General features: G+C 37.2%; 4 protein-coding genes across 4 annotated transcripts; 1 reads left to right on the top strand and 3 right to left on the bottom strand.

Moving 5' to 3' along the window:
* The first annotated feature begins 215 nt into the window (after positions 1-215).
* On the top strand, positions 216-2,476 carry LOC130558596 (single-stranded DNA cytosine deaminase-like). Its single transcript, XM_057341097.1, has 5 exons — positions 216-248; positions 1,327-1,492; positions 1,643-1,922; positions 2,037-2,152; positions 2,243-2,476. Exons 1-5 carry the CDS (start codon positions 229-231, stop codon positions 2,291-2,293), a joined length of 633 nt encoding a protein of 210 aa, XP_057197080.1. The 5' UTR covers positions 216-228; the 3' UTR covers positions 2,294-2,476.
* A 1,399-nt stretch (positions 2,477-3,875) lies between these two features.
* LOC130558597 (single-stranded DNA cytosine deaminase-like) lies at positions 3,876-6,576 on the bottom strand. The gene is made up of 3 exons (XM_057341098.1): positions 6,544-6,576; positions 5,300-5,465; positions 3,876-5,149 (listed from the first exon to the last, which is right to left on the bottom strand). The coding sequence occupies exons 1-3, from the start codon at positions 6,561-6,563 to the stop codon at positions 4,763-4,765; spliced, it is 573 nt and encodes a 190-aa protein (XP_057197081.1). The 5' UTR covers positions 6,564-6,576; the 3' UTR covers positions 3,876-4,762.
* A 3,389-nt stretch (positions 6,577-9,965) lies between these two features.
* On the bottom strand, positions 9,966-11,013 carry LOC130558376 (probable N-acetyltransferase 14). Its single transcript, XM_057340744.1, has one exon. It carries the CDS (start codon positions 11,011-11,013, stop codon positions 10,489-10,491), a length of 525 nt encoding a protein of 174 aa, XP_057196727.1. The 3' UTR covers positions 9,966-10,488.
* A 5,186-nt stretch (positions 11,014-16,199) lies between these two features.
* On the bottom strand, positions 16,200-19,522 carry mfap5 (microfibril associated protein 5). The gene is made up of 7 exons (XM_057341100.1): positions 19,430-19,522; positions 18,405-18,469; positions 18,277-18,306; positions 17,998-18,036; positions 17,827-17,914; positions 17,479-17,552; positions 16,200-16,720 (listed from the first exon to the last, which is right to left on the bottom strand). Exons 2-7 carry the CDS (start codon positions 18,445-18,447, stop codon positions 16,617-16,619), a joined length of 378 nt encoding a protein of 125 aa, XP_057197083.1. The 5' UTR covers positions 18,448-18,469; positions 19,430-19,522; the 3' UTR covers positions 16,200-16,616.
* Positions 19,523-21,308: the final 1,786 nt, after the last annotated feature.

Below are 21,308 nucleotides of genomic sequence, written 5' to 3'. Positions count from 1 at the left end.
TCTTTTACATATCTCCTTAAATATCACTCGCTAATTACACAGATTATTCAGTTGTGTCTCTGTTTAAATGCACCTATGCCCTCCCAAATATGTTTGAAAACCTTTTTCAACCAATCAGGGACCCTCTTTCTGACATACGTTTTCTATACCTCCCTCTTCCTCGACCCATTTTTAAACTCTCAGTTACTTTCATATGACTGAATGAGTTTGCAAGTTTCGTCTTTCGGAATGATCAGCAAGCTGGACAGGTATGTGAAAACAAAAAGTGATAGTGAGAGACAAGGGGGATTTTTTTTCTAGACCATTTACAGTATGTAAATCGACATTATGTCCAATGCAATAGAATACAAAAATATTTATGATGAGTTACAAACAGAGTTATATATTGATGCATTAATTCTGTTCATGCACTTAAATGATGTGTCTTTATTAGCACAGTGGTCTGCTTTTTGATTTTCTTTGGTTTCAGAAAGTGAAAATTGAAACTGATGGATATTATGAATGGTATGAGTGTTTGTGGGTGTGAGTAATCTCTGGTTTTAAATGCGCAGAGTTTGGAACAAAGTCAACCAATCACTGATGACTGCGGTTGTCTTGTTAGAGTTACATATACAAACTTATTAATTAAACTAATTTATATAAGTTCTGTTCATTATGGAAGTAAGGTCAACACTGACTATTATAAAATATTTTTAAAATGTTTTTATTTTGTTCATAATATGTTTTAAAATAACAAACTGAGTGCCAATAGGAAAAAATTTGAATTAGGATTAGACATTAACTCAATTTTATTAGTTCTATCATTCTTTCAGTTAAGGTTTTTTCTATTTATTTTCACCCAGCTGTCCTCAGATGTATGTGGTCAGCTCAGTTCCACTCAAGTTCACACAAGGGTCTCATCAGAGTTACCAGAAATGGTCCAAATACTTTTCTCTATTGAAATGATTTGCATATAAAGATATATAAGTAAATATACTTTACATTCCTTGAAAATATTACATTTTAATTATTTATTTATTTAACTTATCCTTATTTTGAGGATATTCCCATTAATATGCAAATTCTCTTCTGCAGTGAGTCCTGGCCAAAATGACACGTCCTGAAAGTTTTACATAAAATTAATTTAACAAATACATAAAATACAACAACATAAAACCTAAAGTGTATTTCCTTCAGGTTGGACTGTAAAACATATTTTTTATTTTAAGCCTACAACAAAGACCTACTGTATATTACATACTACAAAACATTCAACATGTCTGGGTCACCATGCATTGTTATGACAAACTACCCATATGAATAACAGAGTATGAAATTGTGTTGTAGTGTGCTCCTGACGCAGAAGAAGTTTAACTTTCACTATAAGAACGTGCGCTGGGCTCGTGGGAGAAATGAGACTTACCTTTGTTTTGTGGTGAAAAGACGCATTGGCCCTGATTCCCTGTCATTTGACTTTGGACACCTGCGCAATCGCTCAGGCTGCCATGTAGAGGTAAGAAAAATATAAACAGACAATGCAGCAAACAGATAAATAAAAAATGATAATGTTTATAAATTGGGGCTCTCTCACCCTCTTTTTTTATCTGGGACTCCAATCCTATATCTTTTTTATTCTCCTGCTCCATTCACATCTCATGTAAAGCTGCTTTTCCTGCGTTACTTGGGTGTGCTGTGTCCTGGACTGTGGGGTTCGAGTGTAACCGGTGCGAGAATGTGTTACTCAGTGACCTGGTTCTGCTCCTGGTCGCCCTGCTCTGAATGCGCCAAGCACCTTGCCCACTTCCTGTCGCAGACGCCCAACCTGCGGCTCAGAATCTTCGTATCACGACTGTACTTCTGTGATGAAGAGGACAGCCAAGAGAGGGAAGGACTGCGAACCCTAAAGAGGGCAGGAGTGCAGATCTCGGTTATGACTTTTAAAGGTAAACAAGACGAGGAAAAGAGGGAATGAGTAAAGGATCATATTATTGTTGATATGTGTGACATGCAATGAATTGTGTGTAACACTTGATCTTATCACATTCTGTTCTGTTTAGACTATTTCTACTGCTGGCAAACGTTTGTTGCACGGAGAGAGAGACGTTTTAAAGCCTGGGATGGCCTTCAGGAAAACTCTGTCAGACTGGTTCGAAAACTTAATGAGATTCTGCAGGTAACAACTTTGAACTTAGCAGCAATTTATAACAAGAAAACCGTAGTATTTGTGATAGACTCCTTATGAATATGAATACTTTTCTTATAGCCTTGTGAGACTGAGGATCTGCGGGACTGTTTTACTCTTCTTGGGCTATGACCACACATGAGATTCTCAAATCGATGAACACTGAGATAAAAAGAGATGAATGAAAATGGTGCTGTTGACCTGAGATGCGAATCTTTGACTTGAATTTAGGATTGTACTGATATTGTACTGTGTATAGCATTAATGTGATTGTGAATGTTAGATGTCACTCAACATGAAATAAAAGCTGTTACTTTAAAATAGCATTACTTTATAACATATTACTTTATAACAACAGCTGGGCAGGAATAATTATGTGTATGTATCAAAATATGTTTATTTGTCATACAGTTGCATAAGGTCAAATGAGGGTAACAGCTAAATTGAAAATGAACCAGATCTCTGTTAAGAATGTTTAATAGTTGATCATATTTCCCACCTGTCATAAAGTAGAGCCATTACCATCATAGACACTGCTACCACAGGGTGATGTCACCACACAATATTCAGATTAATATAGGTGTTTTTAATTGTTGATTATTAAACGAATGAAATTATCACAGTGTATAACAGCAGTAACTATATACTAACTATATACTAGCTATACACAGCACCAGTGGTTATTCTTTGTTACCAGAGCTGGATCTTGTGGTCTTGAGACCTCTTGAGAGCACATAAATGCGGCCTTGCTCTGGGTCTCAAAACATACTGGTCTGGAAATGGGTCTCATCTTATGGTCTCAGACAAAACCACAACTGTTACTTACCCTGAGCCTAACCTTAAAGTGCTACATTATTTTAACCTCATCAGTAAGCTATACATTTATATCATTAGCAGGTTAGTGGGACTTTGGGGATGAATGTTACAGGGGTAAAAGTCAGTCTTAACTATAAGCAATATTATCACACCAAATTCAAAGTTCAAAATGTTTGCATTTGAAGAAAAAAAACTGTAAAAAAAATGCTTTTAAACCAAGCAACATTTGTACCCATTTTACTTTTCTCTCTGAAGTGAAAAATAATATTTAACTAAAAAAAATGTTGCCTATTTCTATGTATTTCGTTATGACATAGGAATTTGCTGAAAGTGAGATTTAAATTAAGGTGCATAGCACATTTTTCAACACTTTACCCATACATACAGGTATATGTTTTTGTAAAACTTGCGGTTTAAGATTTAACTTTCAGAAACATATGGTAACTTGTGCATTTTGAGAATGCTATACCACGGTCATAAATGTTCCCTCACTGATGTATCTTTGTTCCCCTAGTATTCTGGGGTTCTGGAGTATCCCCTTCAAACCAAATCTCTTGCTCAGGTGACTTAATTGCTGTGTGTTCAATTTTAGATTAAAATTTGTGAGACAGACTCAGATTTCAATTTACCAAAAATATATTTAGTCTTTTTTGACTCTCTTTGGTCATTCAACCTCTGGTTTATCTCTGCTTCATTTGATTAAAGGAGCCATGAATTAAAACCACAATTTTAACCCGAGATTTTGTTGTATAAGAGGGAATCGTACTCAAGCAAACATCCTGTAAGTGTCAGAACTGAAAACGCCCTTGTTACTGAAATTACAACTGTTATTGACACCAGGCTCAGCGAACGCCAGGTCCTGCTAGGATGCACCGAATCTAACATTCTTGGCCGAAGCCGAAGCCGAACATGATGTGAAACACTTGGCCGAAGGCCGAATAATACCGAACACCGAATATGGTTTTTGCATTTCTTCTATTTATTAAGCTATTTTTTCACTATTGCACAAACTGAATAGTCAAAATTTGCTTTTAAAAATTTGTCTTGCTTTTCAATAAAATACAATACAACTTAATATAAAATTGAGCAAAACAAAATACATTAAAACAAAAAATTTAATAGCCTATATTAATTAGGCCTATAACTGACTGGTAAAAGAATGTAATGTAAGTTACTCTGTACCCCTACAACAAAACAGTTCATTAAAAAGTGTCATTCCACATTAGGCCTATAAACTAAAAATACGAATAAACTAAAACTGTTGGATTATTATAGGCTACGTTGCAAAATGATTGTAAGAAAAAAAAACATCGAACGCAAGCTATTCTGACTGATGCTGACTGACAACCACATCAGTTCACGTCTCTCCTGCAAACTCCGCCCACAAAAGCTGACTGTTCTCTGGTGCACTCGTTGCCGGGATGCACAGAACATACTTTGACAAGTTGTTTAGTACAGGGAACTGTGTGCGCGCGACCACTGTATGATGTCAAAGGATGTCGCGAGCGGCGGGGCTACTGTCAGACAGCCCGCTCCCGTCTGAAATAGCCACAAGTTACCGACCGGTAAAGACGCTTTCATTCGGAAATTTACTTCCGTGCGGCAAGTCCCGTGCTTTGTCTTTCTCTGACACCTTAAAATGCTCCACACACACACTGCCAAAATGTTTGCGGCATTAATAAAGCGCACGTCTCTTTCTCTCTCTCTCTCTCTCTCTCTCTCTCTCTGCGCTGGTTGCTAGTTGATCGTTTCTCGAGTCATGTTCGGTAAAATTATTCGGCCATTTCACATATTCGGCCGAATACCGAACATGCGTTTTTTGCTATTTTCGGCCGAATATATTCGGTGGCCGAACATTCGGTGCATCCCTACTCTTTTCCTCTCTTGTTTACCTTTAAAAGTCATAACCGAGATCTGCACTCCTGCCCTCTTTAGGGTTCGCAGTCCTTCCCTCTCTTGGCTGTCCTCTTCATCACAGAAGTACAGTCGTGATACGAAGATTCTGAGCCGCAGGTTGGGCGTCTGCGACAGGAAGTGGGCAAGGTGCTTGGCGCATTCAGAGCAGGGCGACCAGGAGCAGAACCAGGTCACTGAGTAACACATTCTCGCACCGGTTACACTCGAACCCCACAGTCCAGGACACAGCACACCCAAGTAACGCAGGAAAAGCAGCTTTACATGAGATGTGAATGGAGCAGGAGAATAAAAAAGATATAGGATTGGAGTCCCAGATTAAAAAATAGGGTGAGAGAGCCCCAATTTATAAACATTATCATTTTTTATTTATCTGTTTGCTGCATTGTCTGTTTATATTTTTCTTACCTCTACATGGCAGCCTGAGCGATTGCGCAGGTGTCCAAAGTCAAATGACAGGGAATCAGGGCCAATGCGTCTTTTCACCACAAAACAAAGGTAAGTCTCATTTCTCCCACGAGCCCAGCGCACGTTCTTATAGTGAAAGTTAAACTTCTTCTGCGTCAGGAGCACACTACAACACAATTTCATACTCTGTTATTCATATGGGTAGTTTGTCATAACAATGCATGGTGACCCAGACATGTTGAATGTTTTGTAGTATGTAATATACAGTAGGTCTTTGTTGTAGGCTTAAAATAAAAAATATGTTTTACAATCCAACCAGAAGGAAATACACTTTAGGTTTTATGTTGTTGTATTTTATGTATTTGTTAAATTAATTTTATGTAAAACTTTCAGGACGTGTCATTTTGGCCAGGACTCACTGCAGAAGAGAATTTGCATATTAATGGGAATATCCTCAAAATAAGGATAAGTTAAATAAATAAATAATTAAAATGTAATATTTTCAAGGAATGTAAAGTATATTTACTTATATATCTTTATATGCAAATCATTTCAATAGAGAAAAGTATTTGGACCATTTCTGGTAACTCTGATGAGACCCTTGTGTGAACTTGAGTGGAACTGAGCTGACCACATACATCTGAGGACAGCTGGGTGAAAATAAATAGAAAAAACCTTAACTGAAAGAATGATAGAACTAATAAAATTGAGTTAATGTCTAATCCTAATTCAAATTTTTTCCTATTGGCACTCAGTTTGTTATTTTAAAACATATTATGAACAAAATAAAAACATTTTAAAAATATTTTATAATAGTCAGTGTTGACCTTACTTCCATAATGAACAGAACTTATATAAATTAGTTTAATTAATAAGTTTGTATATGTAACTCTAACAAGACAACCGCAGTCATCAGTGATTGGTTGACTTTGTTCCAAACTCTGCGCATTTAAAACCAGAGATTACTCACACCCACAAACACTCATACCATTCATAATATCCATCAGTTTCAATTTTCACTTTCTGAAACCAAAGAAAATCAAAAAGCAGACCACTGTGCTAATAAAGACACATCATTTAAGTGCATGAACAGAATTAATGCATCAATATATAACTCTGTTTGTAACTCATCATAAATATTTTTGTATTCTATTGCATTGGACATAATGTCGATTTACATACTGTAAATGGTCTAGAAAAAAAATCCCCCTTGTCTCTCACTATCACTTTTTGTTTTCACATACCTGTCCAGCTTGCTGATCATTCCGAAAGACGAAACTTGCAAACTCATTCAGTCATATGAAAGTAACTGAGAGTTTAAAAATGGGTCGAGGAAGAGGGAGGTATAGAAAACGTATGTCAGAAAGAGGGTCCCTGATTGGTTGAAAAAGGTTTTCAAACATATTTGGGAGGGCATAGGTGCATTTAAACAGAGACACAACTGAATAATCTGTGTAATTAGCGAGTGATATTTAAGGAGATATGTAAAAGAGTTACAATCGTAGTTACCGGGGAAAAACTGTTTTTTATCTTATATTTTTGGCTATACATCTATTCATCAAAGGGTTAAACTGTTAAGTCATCTACACTCTTAAAAAAGATGCTTCAAACGGTTCTCCGATGCCATCGAAGAACCTTTTGGTTCCATAAAGAACCTTTAACATCTGAAGAACCTTTATGTTTCACAAAAGGTTCTTTGTGGTGAAAAAAAGGTTCTTAAGATTATAAAAAAAGTATGAATGGTTCTTTGTGGAACCAAAAACGGTTCTTCTATGGCATCGCTGTGAAGAACATTTTAAGCACCTTTATTTTTAAGAGTGTATAAGATAATTAAAAGGACAGTTTAGACAGAATTTACAGCTTTCTTGTAGCTCAGTGGAAAGAGCATGGTGCTAACAACGCCAAGGTCGTGGGTTCGATCCCAGGGGATTGCACATACTTAGAAACAAATGTATAGGATAATGCAATGTAAGTCACTTATCCAAAGCGTCTGCCAAATGCATAAATGTAAATGGTTGGCTGACAGGATGCACTGTAAAAAAATGCAGCTGGGACGCCAGAAGTATTCTGTAAAATAAGCGTTTTTTTTACTGTAAAATTACATGGTTTCCTCAATTTTTCTTGTAAATTTGCAGTCTTTTCTGTAATTTGTAATTAATTTTTGACCGCATTTTAAAAATAGGCTGTAAAAATGCAGTAAAAAAATGAACATTTCTGGCAGCACCAGAAATATACCGTAAGAAAAAAACGTTTTTACATGTTAATTACATGTTTTCCTATTTTTCGTGTAAATTTGCTGCCTTTTTTGTAATTTGATGGTTTTTGACCGTATTTCAAAAATACATGAAAAATCTGTAAAAAAATAACAGTAAAATTCTGTAAAATGAAGGTTTTTTTACAGTGTGGGTTCATTTCTTATTTAGTAACTGTATTGTACAATAGCACCAGTAGTCTCCTGAGCTGTTGACGTGCTTCATAACCTTTTAACTCCAGAATGTGCGTCAGAAAACGCTGCCAACAGCACAACCAAAGCGAGTTGGAAATTTCCAGATCTCTTGCACCCAGTCAGGGAACCTCCACTTCATTTTTCCCACACAATCCTAAAAAACAAGCAAATACTCCCATACACCTTCTCTTTTTTGCTCAGATTTTCTCCAAGCTCACCCTTTCCACTCATTTAGTTCTTCCCACAGGGACCCAAAAGCTGGTTTTACTACAGGAGGTCTCCAAAATCCTCAGAGGCTCTGACACCTTTCCAGAGGGTTTTTCCAAAAAGCCAATTAACCCACACGTATACTGTATGCACGCACAGCGAAACACACAGGTAGCGCGAGGGCCCTGCGCCAAAAGCAAGCCCAGCAAATCCGCCCAGTCACGAAAGGCGAGTACTCCGTTCACACACACATTTAATGCACGCTTATTAATTTGCGGTCGTCTGCAACTGTCTTTGACTTTTCCCTGGTTTCTTTTAAGTTGGCATCCTGTGTTTGTCTGTCTCCAGTCACTATATTTCACCCTTTCATGCACTCTGTGGCCAGGGAAATCACCGCTCTCCACTGAGCTCCTTCTTGTGCGTGTGTGTGTGAACGTGTATGTCTGAATTCGAACATCTGGAAGAGATCTGTCTGCTCCCATGATTTACCTTCCGACCATAAGTCTTTCTGAGGTCTTACCGCATTGCACTATGTGTGTATAACATGGGAAAACAGAGAAAGGATAAAGGAAAGAATACATGTCCTGCTCCTGTTACAGCTAGTTCTCATTATTTTTTGCTGCTGTTTGCTTCAATGTGTAATGTCAAGGGGGAACTTGATATTTTCGTTCAGTGAGAGAGTTTGTGCTCTTTCATTTTAGTACATCACGTCAAATAGATCAGCTTGAATTAACTTAATATTTGCTTACTGCTACAGGTGACCCAAGGCCCACTTTTCACTCTCGCTTAGACGAAGACGACCACCACATTGTATCAAGGGGCACAACACAAATCATTGAGTATACAGGAAACGTCAAGTCATATTTTCCGAAACCCACCCTCCCACATACACACGCACTAATACACACACAGAGGACTCCATCGTGCAGACAACTTCAACCACAGGTCCAAACACACTTACTTTCCAGAGTCATGAACTCACATCTGTTTCCTTGTGACAATAATAGTCCCACATCAGTTAGGGGGCTTAGTAGCAGGTGTTTAATTGCCTGAGCGCCTCTGTGCATTAAAACAAAGGTCCTTGACAACAAACTGGCCACTGTGACTTGCAAAAACTACAAAGAGAAGATGAAGCAACTCATTAGTTGACTAACACGCGTTCAGCTCACGAAAACCATGGCTTCTGAAATGCATAAAACAGGTTTTTACATTACACATGTGTGTACTTTACACACTCGATTGAAAAAAGGGTTCTCAAACACTGCATTCATTAGTTGATTCATTTCTTTACCTCGGTGTGAGTATATTAGAGAGGTTTGATCAGATGTAAAATGTGTCAGGTAACGACTCAAGTCATCCTGAAAGCAGCTTTTAAACCTAAACATGCATAAAATTGTGTGAAAGTGAATACTACTAAATGAATACTACACGCCTACAGTACATAATCTGCATGTTTTATCATCTTCTTACTTCAATAAACAATTTGGATGTAATTGTCAGGTCTATACAATAGTCAAAGGTTTTACCTAAGCGAACCCAAAACGTGACGGTGCAGCTTTGTGCTGCAGGTGAGAATCTCCCCAACCACACAGTAAACTGTACAAACATCCGCTGGTAAATGAGAGCAGTAGGTGCTGTTGGGTAGTAGTGTGAGTGGTTAAGGTATCGACTGTTTTAAGCAAACCACACAGCGCAAACTGCTCGCCGTTTCGAACACGCTGAGCATCACCAAACTGTCTCCACCCACACAGAACGTACAGCATGCAGAACTGAACTGTAGATCCATTTTGCAATGTGTTTTCAGCAAATTTAAAGCAATCAGACTTGATATGAATTGAACTTAAATTCACATAGAAACAATAGTTTGCTACAGATGGCACAGAGAAATAGCAAAGCAGAAAAGTAATTGGAAAACAAACATTTAAATGTTCGCATTTCAATCGTTCATATTAGACTTTGAGTTTTAAAAACACTGTTTATGCGAAAATTAAAAACAAGAGACAAAACTGTAGTGCAATACTTTTATTTTTACCTTAAAAAGCTTATTCCTCAATAGTCAAGGGAAACATACAAAATATATCACTCATTTTTAAATACCACACAATAAATAAGATAAATAAATAAGGTAAACACACAAGAATGAAAGAAAATCATTCACTCTCTTCATCCCGTTTTCTTAAAAAACATACAGTTTCTTTAAAAGCAATTAGAATAATAGCCAAAAAAGTCAGTCAACTGCTTATTTTTTCAGTCACTTTCTGTCACGGCTCAGCTAACATCTTGTTAAACCCAGAGATGAAATCTGCAACATTCAACATCTTAAAATATTCTTGCAGAACAATATACTTATAAATATATACATTATGATTTCACCTATTGTGGCAAAGTCAGAACGTTAACTGACTTTTTTAACCATGGTCTAAAATTCACAGGAAAAGAGATATGAACATACAAAATACCAACTGGTGCAATTATGAATGTGAAGAATCTTCAGTAGCTAAAATCAAGACTTAAATTTTGTTTTAATGACAGATCCTTACAGATCCTTAACAAACACTTTGGTTAAAGGAAAGCCCATCCAACCCTTCTCTGGCTCTTCATAATCATCTTCCTCCTCTCCCTCAATCCCCGAAGTCTCACCCTGCAGACGATAACCCAGCCTCCTAAAGAAAGCCTCACCCACTTTGGAAGGAAAGGGCACGTGGGCATAGACCCGATATATGCCACTCTGCTTTACTTTAGATTCCAGCCCCTGAACCAGCAATCTGCCCAGTCCCTCTCTACGGTACCAGCATTGGACCACCAACCTGCAGATCCGACATACCCCATCCCGACTCCAACCGTCTCTTGCCACACACCCCATAATCTCTCCATCAGACTCTGCCACCCAGATCTCTCCAGCAACCCTCGCTCTCTCCTTCAGATCATCCTCATCCACCTGCTCTCTCTCAGTGATCTTCTCTTTCTCTTTGGCTTTTTTGCGCCGCCTGGTTTTCTCTTGGTTGGGGGTTTGTTTGGCTCTTCCTGAGTGAGNGAAAAGAGGGAATGAGTAAAGGATCATATTATTGTTGATATGTGTGACATGCAATGAATTGTGTGTAACACTTGATCTTATCACATTCTGTTCTGTTTAGACTATTTCTACTGCTGGCAAACGTTTGTTGCACGGAGAGAGAGACGTTTTAAAGCCTGGGATGGCCTTCAGGAAAACTCTGTCAGACTGGTTCGAAAACTTAATGAGATTCTGCAGGTAACAACTTTGAACTTAGCAGCAATTTATAACAAGAAAACCGTAGTATTTGTGATAGACTCCTTATGAATATGAATACTTTTCTTATAGCCTTGTGAGACTGAGGATCTGCGGGACTGTTTTACTCTTCTTGGGCTATGACCACACATGAGATTCTCAAATCGATGAACACTGAGATAAAAAGAGATGAATGAAAATGGTGCTGTTGACCTGAGATGCGAATCTTTGACTTGAATTTAGGATTGTACTGATATTGTACTGTGTATAGCATTAATGTGATTGTGAATGTTAGATGTCACTCAACATGAAATAAAAGCTGTTACTTTAAAATAGCATTACTTTATAACATATTACTTTATAACAACAGCTGGGCAGGAATAATTATGTGTATGTATCAAAATATGTTTATTTGTCATACAGTTGCATAAGGTCAAATGAGGGTAACAGCTAAATTGAAAATGAACCAGATCTCTGTTAAGAATGTTTAATAGTTGATCATATTTCCCACCTGTCATAAAGTAGAGCCATTACCATCATAGACACTGCTACCACAGGGTGATGTCACCACACAATATTCAGATTAATATAGGTGTTTTTAATTGTTGATTATTAAACGAATGAAATTATCACAGTGTATAACAGCAGTAACTATATATACTAACTATATACTAGCTATACACAGCACCAGTGGTTATTCTTTGTTACCAGAGCTGGATCTTGTGGTCTTGAGACCTCTTGAGAGCACATAAATGCGGCCTTGCTCTGGGTCTCAAAACATACTGGTCTGGAAATGGGTCTCATCTTATGGTCTCAGACAAAACCACAACTGTTACTTACCCTGAGCCTAACCTTAAAGTGCTACATTATTTTAACCTCATCAGTAAGCTATACATTTATATCATTAGCAGGTTAGTGGGACTTTGGGGATGAATGTTACAGGGGTAAAAGTCAGTCTTAACTATAAGCAATATTATCACACCAAATTCAAAGTTCAAAATGTTTGCATTTGAAGAAAAAAAACTGTAAAAAAAATGCTTTTAAACCAAGCAACATTTGTACCCATTTTACTTTTCTCTCTGAAGTGAAAAATAATATTTAACTAAAAAAAATGTTGCCTATTTCTATGTATTTCGTTATGACATAGGAATTTGCTGAAAGTGAGATTTAAATTAAGGTGCATAGCACATTTTTCAACACTTTACCCATACATACAGGTATATGTTTTTGTAAAACTTGCGGTTTAAGATTTAACTTTCAGAAACATATGGTAACTTGTGCATTTTGAGAATGCTATACCACGGTCATAAATGTTCCCTCACTGATGTATCTTTGTTCCCCTAGTATTCTGGGGTTCTGGAGTATCCCCTTCAAACCAAATCTCTTGCTCAGGTGACTTAATTGCTGTGTGTTCAATTTTAGATTAAAATTTGTGAGACAGACTCAGATTTCAATTTACCAAAAATATATTTAGTCTTTTTTGACTCTCTTTGGTCATTCAACCTCTGGTTTATCTCTGCTTCATTTGATTAAAGGAGCCATGAATTAAAACCACAATTTTAACCCGAGATTTTGTTGTATAAGAGGGAATCGTACTCAAGCAAACATCCTGTAAGTGTCAGAACTGAAAACGCCCTTGTTACTGAAATTACAACTGTTATTGACACCAGGCTCAGCGAACGCCAGGTCCTGGAATGCACCTATCTATGACAGGTTGAACACCGCCTCCACAGAAAAAAATCAAGGACTACTTCTCTAGCCCCGCCCACTGGTTCGCAAATGACTTTGGCCACACATAGTACACACTCCTGCATTTGTGATGATCGACAAACTGGTAACCATAGCGACATATTTTTCGGCTAAAGATTAGTTTTGTCTGTCAGTTTAAGCTAAACTGCTGATATGCGCTGTGTTATGTTTATGCTCGGAAGGCTCCATCACACAGCGCTCTTTTACTGTGTTGCCATGTTTGTTATTAATAAGCACTTTTATACTTGTTGTTTGGTCTTAGATCAAAAAGCCTCAGCACTTAGGTCTTAAAGCGGCAATGAGTAACTTTTGCTTACTGTTGCCCCATGTGGTTGTTTAGCGGAATTGTCTGTATGCAGTGTCGTAAAAACTGTCGCAAAGATTTCCCGCTGGCAGCTCAATACACGTGAGTTTGTTTACTAAGCCGACGGACCCAGATACGTCATTCAAACTATGTTCACCGATCAGGTAAAGTAGTCCGTGTTACCATGTTCTTCGTATATCAGTACAAAGATTTATGTATCGTTTCTCCATAATTATAAACTGTAATGTCAACAAAGAACGGTAAGTAAGCCTAGTTGTTTTTGCTTCCATAGTTGGTCTCGTGTATGTACAGAGCGTGCTAGCTACATGGAACATTTGTATTTACCCGAAACACAACGCATGGACTTGAATGTGTTTTGTAACCTATAGTACTTTTCTTTTGTTATTATATCGGAAGTCACTAAATACAATCGCGACCAGGCGTTGTGTTTTGTGTAATATATGTAATAACTACAGTCAACTCGGTATGAAAACAGCGCATAGTATGTACATACAGTATATATAACGACAACATTAGCCTAATCAACGACTGAACTGTTCAACATTCACGTGGTTTACTGGTCTGAACAAAATAATCTGCTACCTTTTACCACAACACGTTTAGTGTGGTTGTTTAGTCTTTATTTACAAGCACTACACACATACACGACGAGACACGACAACATGCTAGCTATCGACACCGGCAACCATATATTATCTCTCAGCTACCTTACGCTTATAAAGTGCGAACCGGTGTTGCGCCAATGACACAGACTAATAACAAATACGTTCAAAAGTACAGGACAGTAACAAAAAATGTACAAATAACACTTAAAAATCCAGGAGCCGGACCGCTAGGTCTGCATCCGTTTTGCAACCCGTTGCCTCTTGCTGCTCACGCCACCGAGTGTGAGCCCGTCCGATATTGATTCGTGACCGGCCTCGTGTCCGATCACTCTCTCGCTTTCTTTTCTTTGCTTCCTCCGACAAAACCCTCTTTGGTTTTTTGGCTGGCTCTCCCATGGTGATGTTTTGGATAGTTTCGTCTTACTGTTAGCTCTGCTGTTGGCCAACTTCTCCCAGGCTACGACTAAAACGTGACGTATGCCGTAAAGCAGGGGATAGGCGGGGCTTGTACCGGCCCGAACACCAAAGTTACAAGTGCAATTTCAGCCGATAGGAGGCTGCTTAGGTAGTAACGGCAGTAAAATTTGTCCAGTTGAAAGTTGTCCTGCCACTAAAATAATTTTAGAGACATTATTTTAAGGTAAAAAAGTTACTCGTTGCCGCTTTAATAAATGGTCTGTTGCAGATTTTAAGAAGTTTTGGTCTTATAAAATATATAAACAATTTGCATTTTAAGGTTTGTTTTTGTCTTGTCTTTATTTGCTTATTTTTTCTGTGAAGATCTGGCAACCCTGTCACTTTAGCGAAGGGTTCTCGAGGGCAGTTAGCCCCGTGTCGTATGTGCAAAAGTGAGGACTTTTTTTTAGAGCGACCAAGCAACAAACATGCAACATTGTGCAGCGCCTGGTTGTGGAAGAACACAGTCGCTTCCTTCGGATTCTGATATTAGGAATGCGTGGTTGAAGTTTATTTTTAAGTACGTTCCTGCTCACGTAGGTGAAACATTGAGCATTTGTTCGCGTCATTTCACCATGGATTCCTTTGTGAACAAGGCGCTGGATTTGCGGAGAGACTAAAATTAAAAATCAGTGCTGTGCAGTCAATATTGGATCAGACAGGAATGGCGCAGCAATCTTACGTGAGTAAAACATATCTGTACTATGCGTCACTGTTGCTTTGTTAGAGATCGCTTGATATGTCCTGGTAATGTGTAACCTAACGTTACGTGTCTAACCAAATTCACAGAAGGCTCCAACTAAGTTTACTACGCAAACTGCTATCCAATCATAGCAGTGGGCGTTTACTTCCAAGTCTTCAATGCGGCACGCTCATTTAAACAGAGCGTTTGACGAGACGACCTCAAAACTCGGGTAGAAAATAGCCTATTACTTATTGATTTTGATGTTTTCGAATGTAAAAACCACGCGAACGTCATAAGTAGACCTCATACAACAGTATAAAACAACAAACAAGCCCAGTTCAGGACACCTTTAAACTAAATTTAGATGTTCTACTTTTTGCACTTTTGTGCACCATGGATAACTACTAAAAACTGGGAAGGGTAAACATACTGTTTAAAAAGGTCCAGATCTTTGTGTTATTTATATCCAGGGATTAATTATCAATTGTCAGAGAAACATGCATGTTATAATATTCGTCCATCTGCTTGAAATAAAAATGATAAATGTATTGTTATTTTGTAGAATTTATGTAGGCCTATTTATTCTATTATTTTCATCCACTTACACAACACAAATAATCATTCTAAGAAGGTGGTTAGGCTCGACATGGTCTCAGTTTTGTTTACAGTAAACTCTTCTAAAAACTTCACTAAATATTTAATCCTTTACTAAATATTTAATTTAACAATAAATTGTTGAAGCTCTGAATACACCTTTAATACAGTGTATAAACAATTGTATATTATTTATCTTTCGTCACAGTGTGCAGATAGTCAGCAAGTGTCTTTTTTATCATGTCTGGACGCCCTCTAGTGTTGTTATAGATCTGTCTCAATAAAAGAAGTCAAACATACGATTTCATGGTTCGACATGAACCCGAATAACTATTTGTGTTGAACACAGTTTGTTTAATTTAGCTTGTTTGATTGGTTATGCAATTCTATTATTTATTCTATACTGGAAAAAACATTATATACAGTTAGAAATTACTTTTCTTTGTTCTTGCTCCCTTGCTTGTAATGCCTGTTTGTTAATTCAACATCTGCTGGATTGTAAGAATAGCTCTGTATAATGTGCATGGATTTTAACACATAGAAACATGAACAGTCAATCATGCAATCATTTTCTTGTACCTCTTAATTAGAAGAAAAATATCCTTTAATAACATTTGTTAAAGACTGATAGTCAAAATGAAATCATATAAAAATGTATTCGTTTTTGTGCATTTAATGTTTACTTAAAGTGGCTGGTGTGTATACTGAAGGAATATAATGAACATAGCGGTTGGGTTGGGTTTCTATCAGCACCAATATGCATTGTCATCCCCTGTCTGATTTAAAACCTTTATGAAAATACACTCTTTAAAACATGTATACATTCATCCAACAGAAGCATTAAAATGAGAAAGTGACATTAATTGGGTATTATGAGCGGCTATGTTTATGGAACAGAACAAGCGCACAGTTTGTGATCTGTAATTCAGATTTATAGCTGTATTTGTTTGAACTTGCTCCCTCTTTCAGTCTCCAACCCTCTGCCTTTGTCATCCATCACACATTAACCCTTGTTTGCCCATGTTATTGGGTTGCCACGGTGACAGCGTCTTTTAGTTGACCTTGTTTGACGTTTCGGCCACCCAGCTTTCTCTCTACAAAGTTCAGCTGAAAAAGAGCAAGACAGACAATTTACCATCCTACCTCTACTGTATTTACAGTAAAAGAGTTTTATACTGGACTTCAAAAGGAAGACATCATGAGTTGGTCTTCCTTTTGCTACTATAACAGCTTTCTATGTTGAAATGGATGAGGGGATGTGGTGCCATTCAGACTTAAGAGATTCAGTGATGTCAGGCCTTTTAATGAAAAAAAAGGATTTATACGTACAATTTCCAACCCCTGTAAACAAATACCATGGAAGATAAACTGCAAAAATGGGATATTTAGAAATCATTATGTTAAAGGGATGGTTTACCCAATAATAAAAAATCTCTCATCTTTTATTCACCCTCTTGTCATTTCAAACCTGTATGACTTTCTTTCCTTTGCATAACACAAAAGAAGACATTTTGAAGAATGTTGGTAACCTAACAATACCGACTTCCATTACATAGTCACTAAACTGAGAACTTTCTCAAAAAATCTCCCTTCGTGTTCGACATAAGGAAGACTAAAATAAAGGTTTTGAATGGCATGAGGGTTAATAAATGATAATTTTGGGACGTATGAGGTCATTTAAAAGTTTTGAAGTTACCCTAGCAAAAACCTAAAAATCTATTGATCAGAGAGAATGTCACATAAAACTAAACTATGGTGCAAGAATTAACATACGATCAAATATGAACTGCTTAAAAATCATATGGTTTCAACCAATCTAGTGGTAAGAACATCTGTACTGTGTTAAAGAGATATTAAAGACTCACCCATCAGAAGCTCATCTTGTTGACACACAGTCCTCACACAGATCTCCTTGTTGATCACATAGACTCTTGGGAGGCTGTAACACACACGTCATTTATTGTAGATCTTATTTAGTGTGTGCACGTAGTATGTCATTTTAACTGCTAGAGGTTGCATATTTAATACAATAATAAAGATAGCCTGATGATGCTTTGAAGAAAACTAAAGATAACACAATGAAATGGGACGTTGGAAACCCTTTTGGAAACATTTGGGATATTAAATGTACACACTGCGTTAGTGTTTTTAAAAATATTTTAATGCAAAAAAATCATTACTATTTAATCTTGTAATGTCAGTATGTTATGCACCTGTACAGACAGAGTGAATGGATGCATCTCTTTGTAGGTCGATGAACAGAGTACATCCTGGTGCAGGGGTATGTTTCCTCTCTGCAATCTGTGGGTCAGAGACTGGATTGTTATTTTCTCACACAAATGTTTGTCAACACAAATGGTTAACCTGCTTATATATAAGCTCACCGGATGGTGGAAAGGCAGGGTCCTCCAATTCCTGTATTTCTGGTTGAAAAAGCATGTTATGACACTATATGGCATAATAGTCGTAATGACGATTGACTTATTATTGCCACTGATTTAAAAGGAATGACATGGAATTTTCATTTTCAGTTTTCACCAAATTGTAGACTTTTAACAATTAAAAAACACAAAACAATTAATGAAACAGCAAAAATAAAAACTAGCTCTTCATGATATAATTGACAGTTATTTTAAGCACATTATTATTTTGCAGTCAATTACCAGTTTGTTGTGCCCAGACACCAACTACGACTGTGGAAAAAAGCAAAACAGTTCTGTTGGCTAGGCAATAAAAAACTTCCATTCATATAAAATAAATTGTGTTTAGCTGTTTAGAATAATGGAATTACCAAAGAAACAGCAGCAAAGCATGTGGACTGGATAGCTGCCCATGTTTAATGGTCTTTACAGGGAGCTGGACAGAACAAAGATGAGCACATTTATCACAACAACCCTAAAATATATTTTAGTTTACTAGTACAACATAGTTTAACATCGGGTACCCCTGTAAAAGAAAAAAAGGAACCCCATATTAAACCAGCCTGGTCTTTCAGCCTGATTCACAAATCACAATCCTCATTAGACCAGCAAACAAAGTTAGGTTTAAGTTGTTTATTTTAGAGAGAGATTGAAACCACCCAAATATTGGCCCACACTTTTATCAATTTATAGAAATCCTCACAGCAGTTAGACGAAACAAATTCATTCTTAAAAGTGTATCGGAGAGGTGAACAGCAGATGGCTGAATCTGATTTAGATTATCGTGTGTCTCTGACTCATCGGGATTCTCATTTATTGAAGTCACAAAACATAATTTCTCTGTTCTCAATCTCTCATTAAAGATATCACTTACAGCTGTTCCGTCCATCCAGCTTTTGTGTGTTTCTTTCTCTCTCACACACTGTTTTCCTCTAAGCGTATATTTCTCTGTGTCCAAGACATGAGCTCACACTAAAGAATGTGCTTTCCCTCCTGTCCCTCTGGCCTCACCAACTCGCATACACACAGATGCATAAATTCACATACACACTCATACATATGTAAATACGTATGCATATGTATCGATGCATACGTGTGCCAGATTGCAAATTCCATAGGAATCAGTTCAATTGTAGATTGACTGGCATCAATGCACAATATGCACTCAAACATACAGTATTGTGTTCTGCATTGTTTTAATGAACCTCTTGCACAACTACAACATGTTCAAAGAAAACTGCAGACTTTAAACATCTTTAGCTTATTAAGATAAATCAGCTCTGTCCACAGGTTGAAACTATTTGTTTTATTTGAAACTATTTGTTTTACTATGTACATGTAAAAAATAACTAACGAAGGAATATTCTCAAAATAATTAGATTTTTATAATACTTACATGTTTCAATCCTCTACTGCTGCTTGTGTATTTCAGAATCCTTTGGCTTTTACTTTTCTCCTCCCTGCCTCTTCCCTCCCCTGTACATCTCTCCGCCTGTCTCTCTCAACCCTTCTCTCTCGCATTTGCTTTTTCATTTTTATTCAGATATGTGTTGGAATGCATAATGTGTGTAAATATAGAAGAGCTTTGTAAAAAATCTTAAAAAATTATAATGTCAAATTAATAAATATGAACAAATTGTGACTTTGTCTTTTAACCTCTGTACAAAAGGTCAAATTTCTTGCTTCAGCTGAATTACAAAAGGTGCTCTTTGAAACATTCAGCCATCAGCATGCATCTGGTTTTGCACAAATCAAGTTGTCATGTATTAAGACTGTAATTTATATTTATGTAAGGCTATAGCAACACTAGTTGTCACCAACTGTGTGTTCTTTAACTTCTTTGAGAAACCCCTAATGTAGAGAAAAATGTCAACAAAATTTAAGGCAGCACTGTAGCCTATTAATATTCCCAAACCAAGTCCAAACTGCCTAATATACAGATTCCATTCAAACTTTGTTTTTGTATTTTATCTATTTTTGTTATGTCCACTTTATTCAAGATTAAAGTTCTCCCACCGACAATAATTAATTTTACAGTGCTGACATCATCTTGAAGGGATACTTCACCCAAAAATGAAAATTCTGTCATCATTTACTCACCTTCGAGTTATTGCAAATCTGTATATATTTCTTTGTTCTGATGAACACAAAGAAAGATATTTGGAAGAATGCTTATAACCATGACAGATTTTGCCCCTCGTTGACTACCATAGTAGGAAAAATACAATGGTAGTCAAAAGTGCCCCAGAACTGTTTGCTGTCCTACATTCTTCAAAATTTCTTCTTTTGTGTTCAAAAAAGGTTTTTCCTACTGTGGGAACATTTATAAGAATGTTACTTCTTCGTTTACATGCTATTCGCCACAAGGGGTCGCCTCAGAACAACGCTCTGCTACAAATATGTCACTACAGTCCACCTCTGTTGAACAGTTTTGAATGTAGCTTCAATGTCTTTCATGCTTATTCTTGTAAACATCAATGTTATTAGATTAATCTTTAGATTACATTTTAGACCTTTTGGATAATCATATTCAGACTTGCTGGCATGTAAATTGCTAATTTTATTTAGCAAATGAGGGGAGGGTTGTGATTTGGCAATGCCGGGAACTCACAGTTAAAGTCTGCATTTTTGAAGGAAAGTTTCCACTGCTGAAAATAAACACTGCTAATATCGACCCTCTTTCCTATCACCTCTTCAGGGGCCAAAAGAGTCAGTTTTAGCTGGGGAAACCCGAGGTGCCACTGGCGTGGCTCACCTTGCATTGTCCCACTCATTTGGCATGATCTTTAGCTTAGTTTAGCTGCTCCCTTTAGGCAAGTTCAGAAGTCGAACACTCATCATGCAGTTGACACAATAGGGTTGCGTGATTGCCCAATACCCAAACCTTGTCATGGAATGACAGTCTAACTAGGTCGACAAAATGATCACCAGAGACCCTGATGACATCTTAAAAGATAAAACCAATGTTGAGCTAGTCTAAACCAGTGTAACGACAACCTGACTGGAGAATCTAATGCACTTTGTAAAGCCATGACAGATCTGGAGAGGCAGAAACATGTGCCGTGTCCTGGAGTTGGACATACAAGGGAAGGATGCCACATCGTAAACACTGAATATCATCTAGACTTGTTTATTAGAGGAATGTATTCCCCCTCCCAAATAAACTTAACAATGTTCAGCTTTTACTCACGAGTAATCTCAAAAGCCAAACGCATCTCCATAAGTCTAGCTATTTATGTTTCTGCTGTCCTTATGGTGTTTGACAGTTTTTTTAT

The sequence above is a fragment of the Triplophysa rosa genome, linkage group LG8, assembly GCF_024868665.1.
Source record: "Triplophysa rosa linkage group LG8, Trosa_1v2, whole genome shotgun sequence".
NCBI classification, from domain to species: domain Eukaryota; kingdom Metazoa; phylum Chordata; class Actinopteri; order Cypriniformes; family Nemacheilidae; genus Triplophysa; species Triplophysa rosa.
The sequence above is the reverse complement of the archived record's forward strand: the minus strand, read 5'-3'. Positions and strand labels throughout refer to the sequence as shown.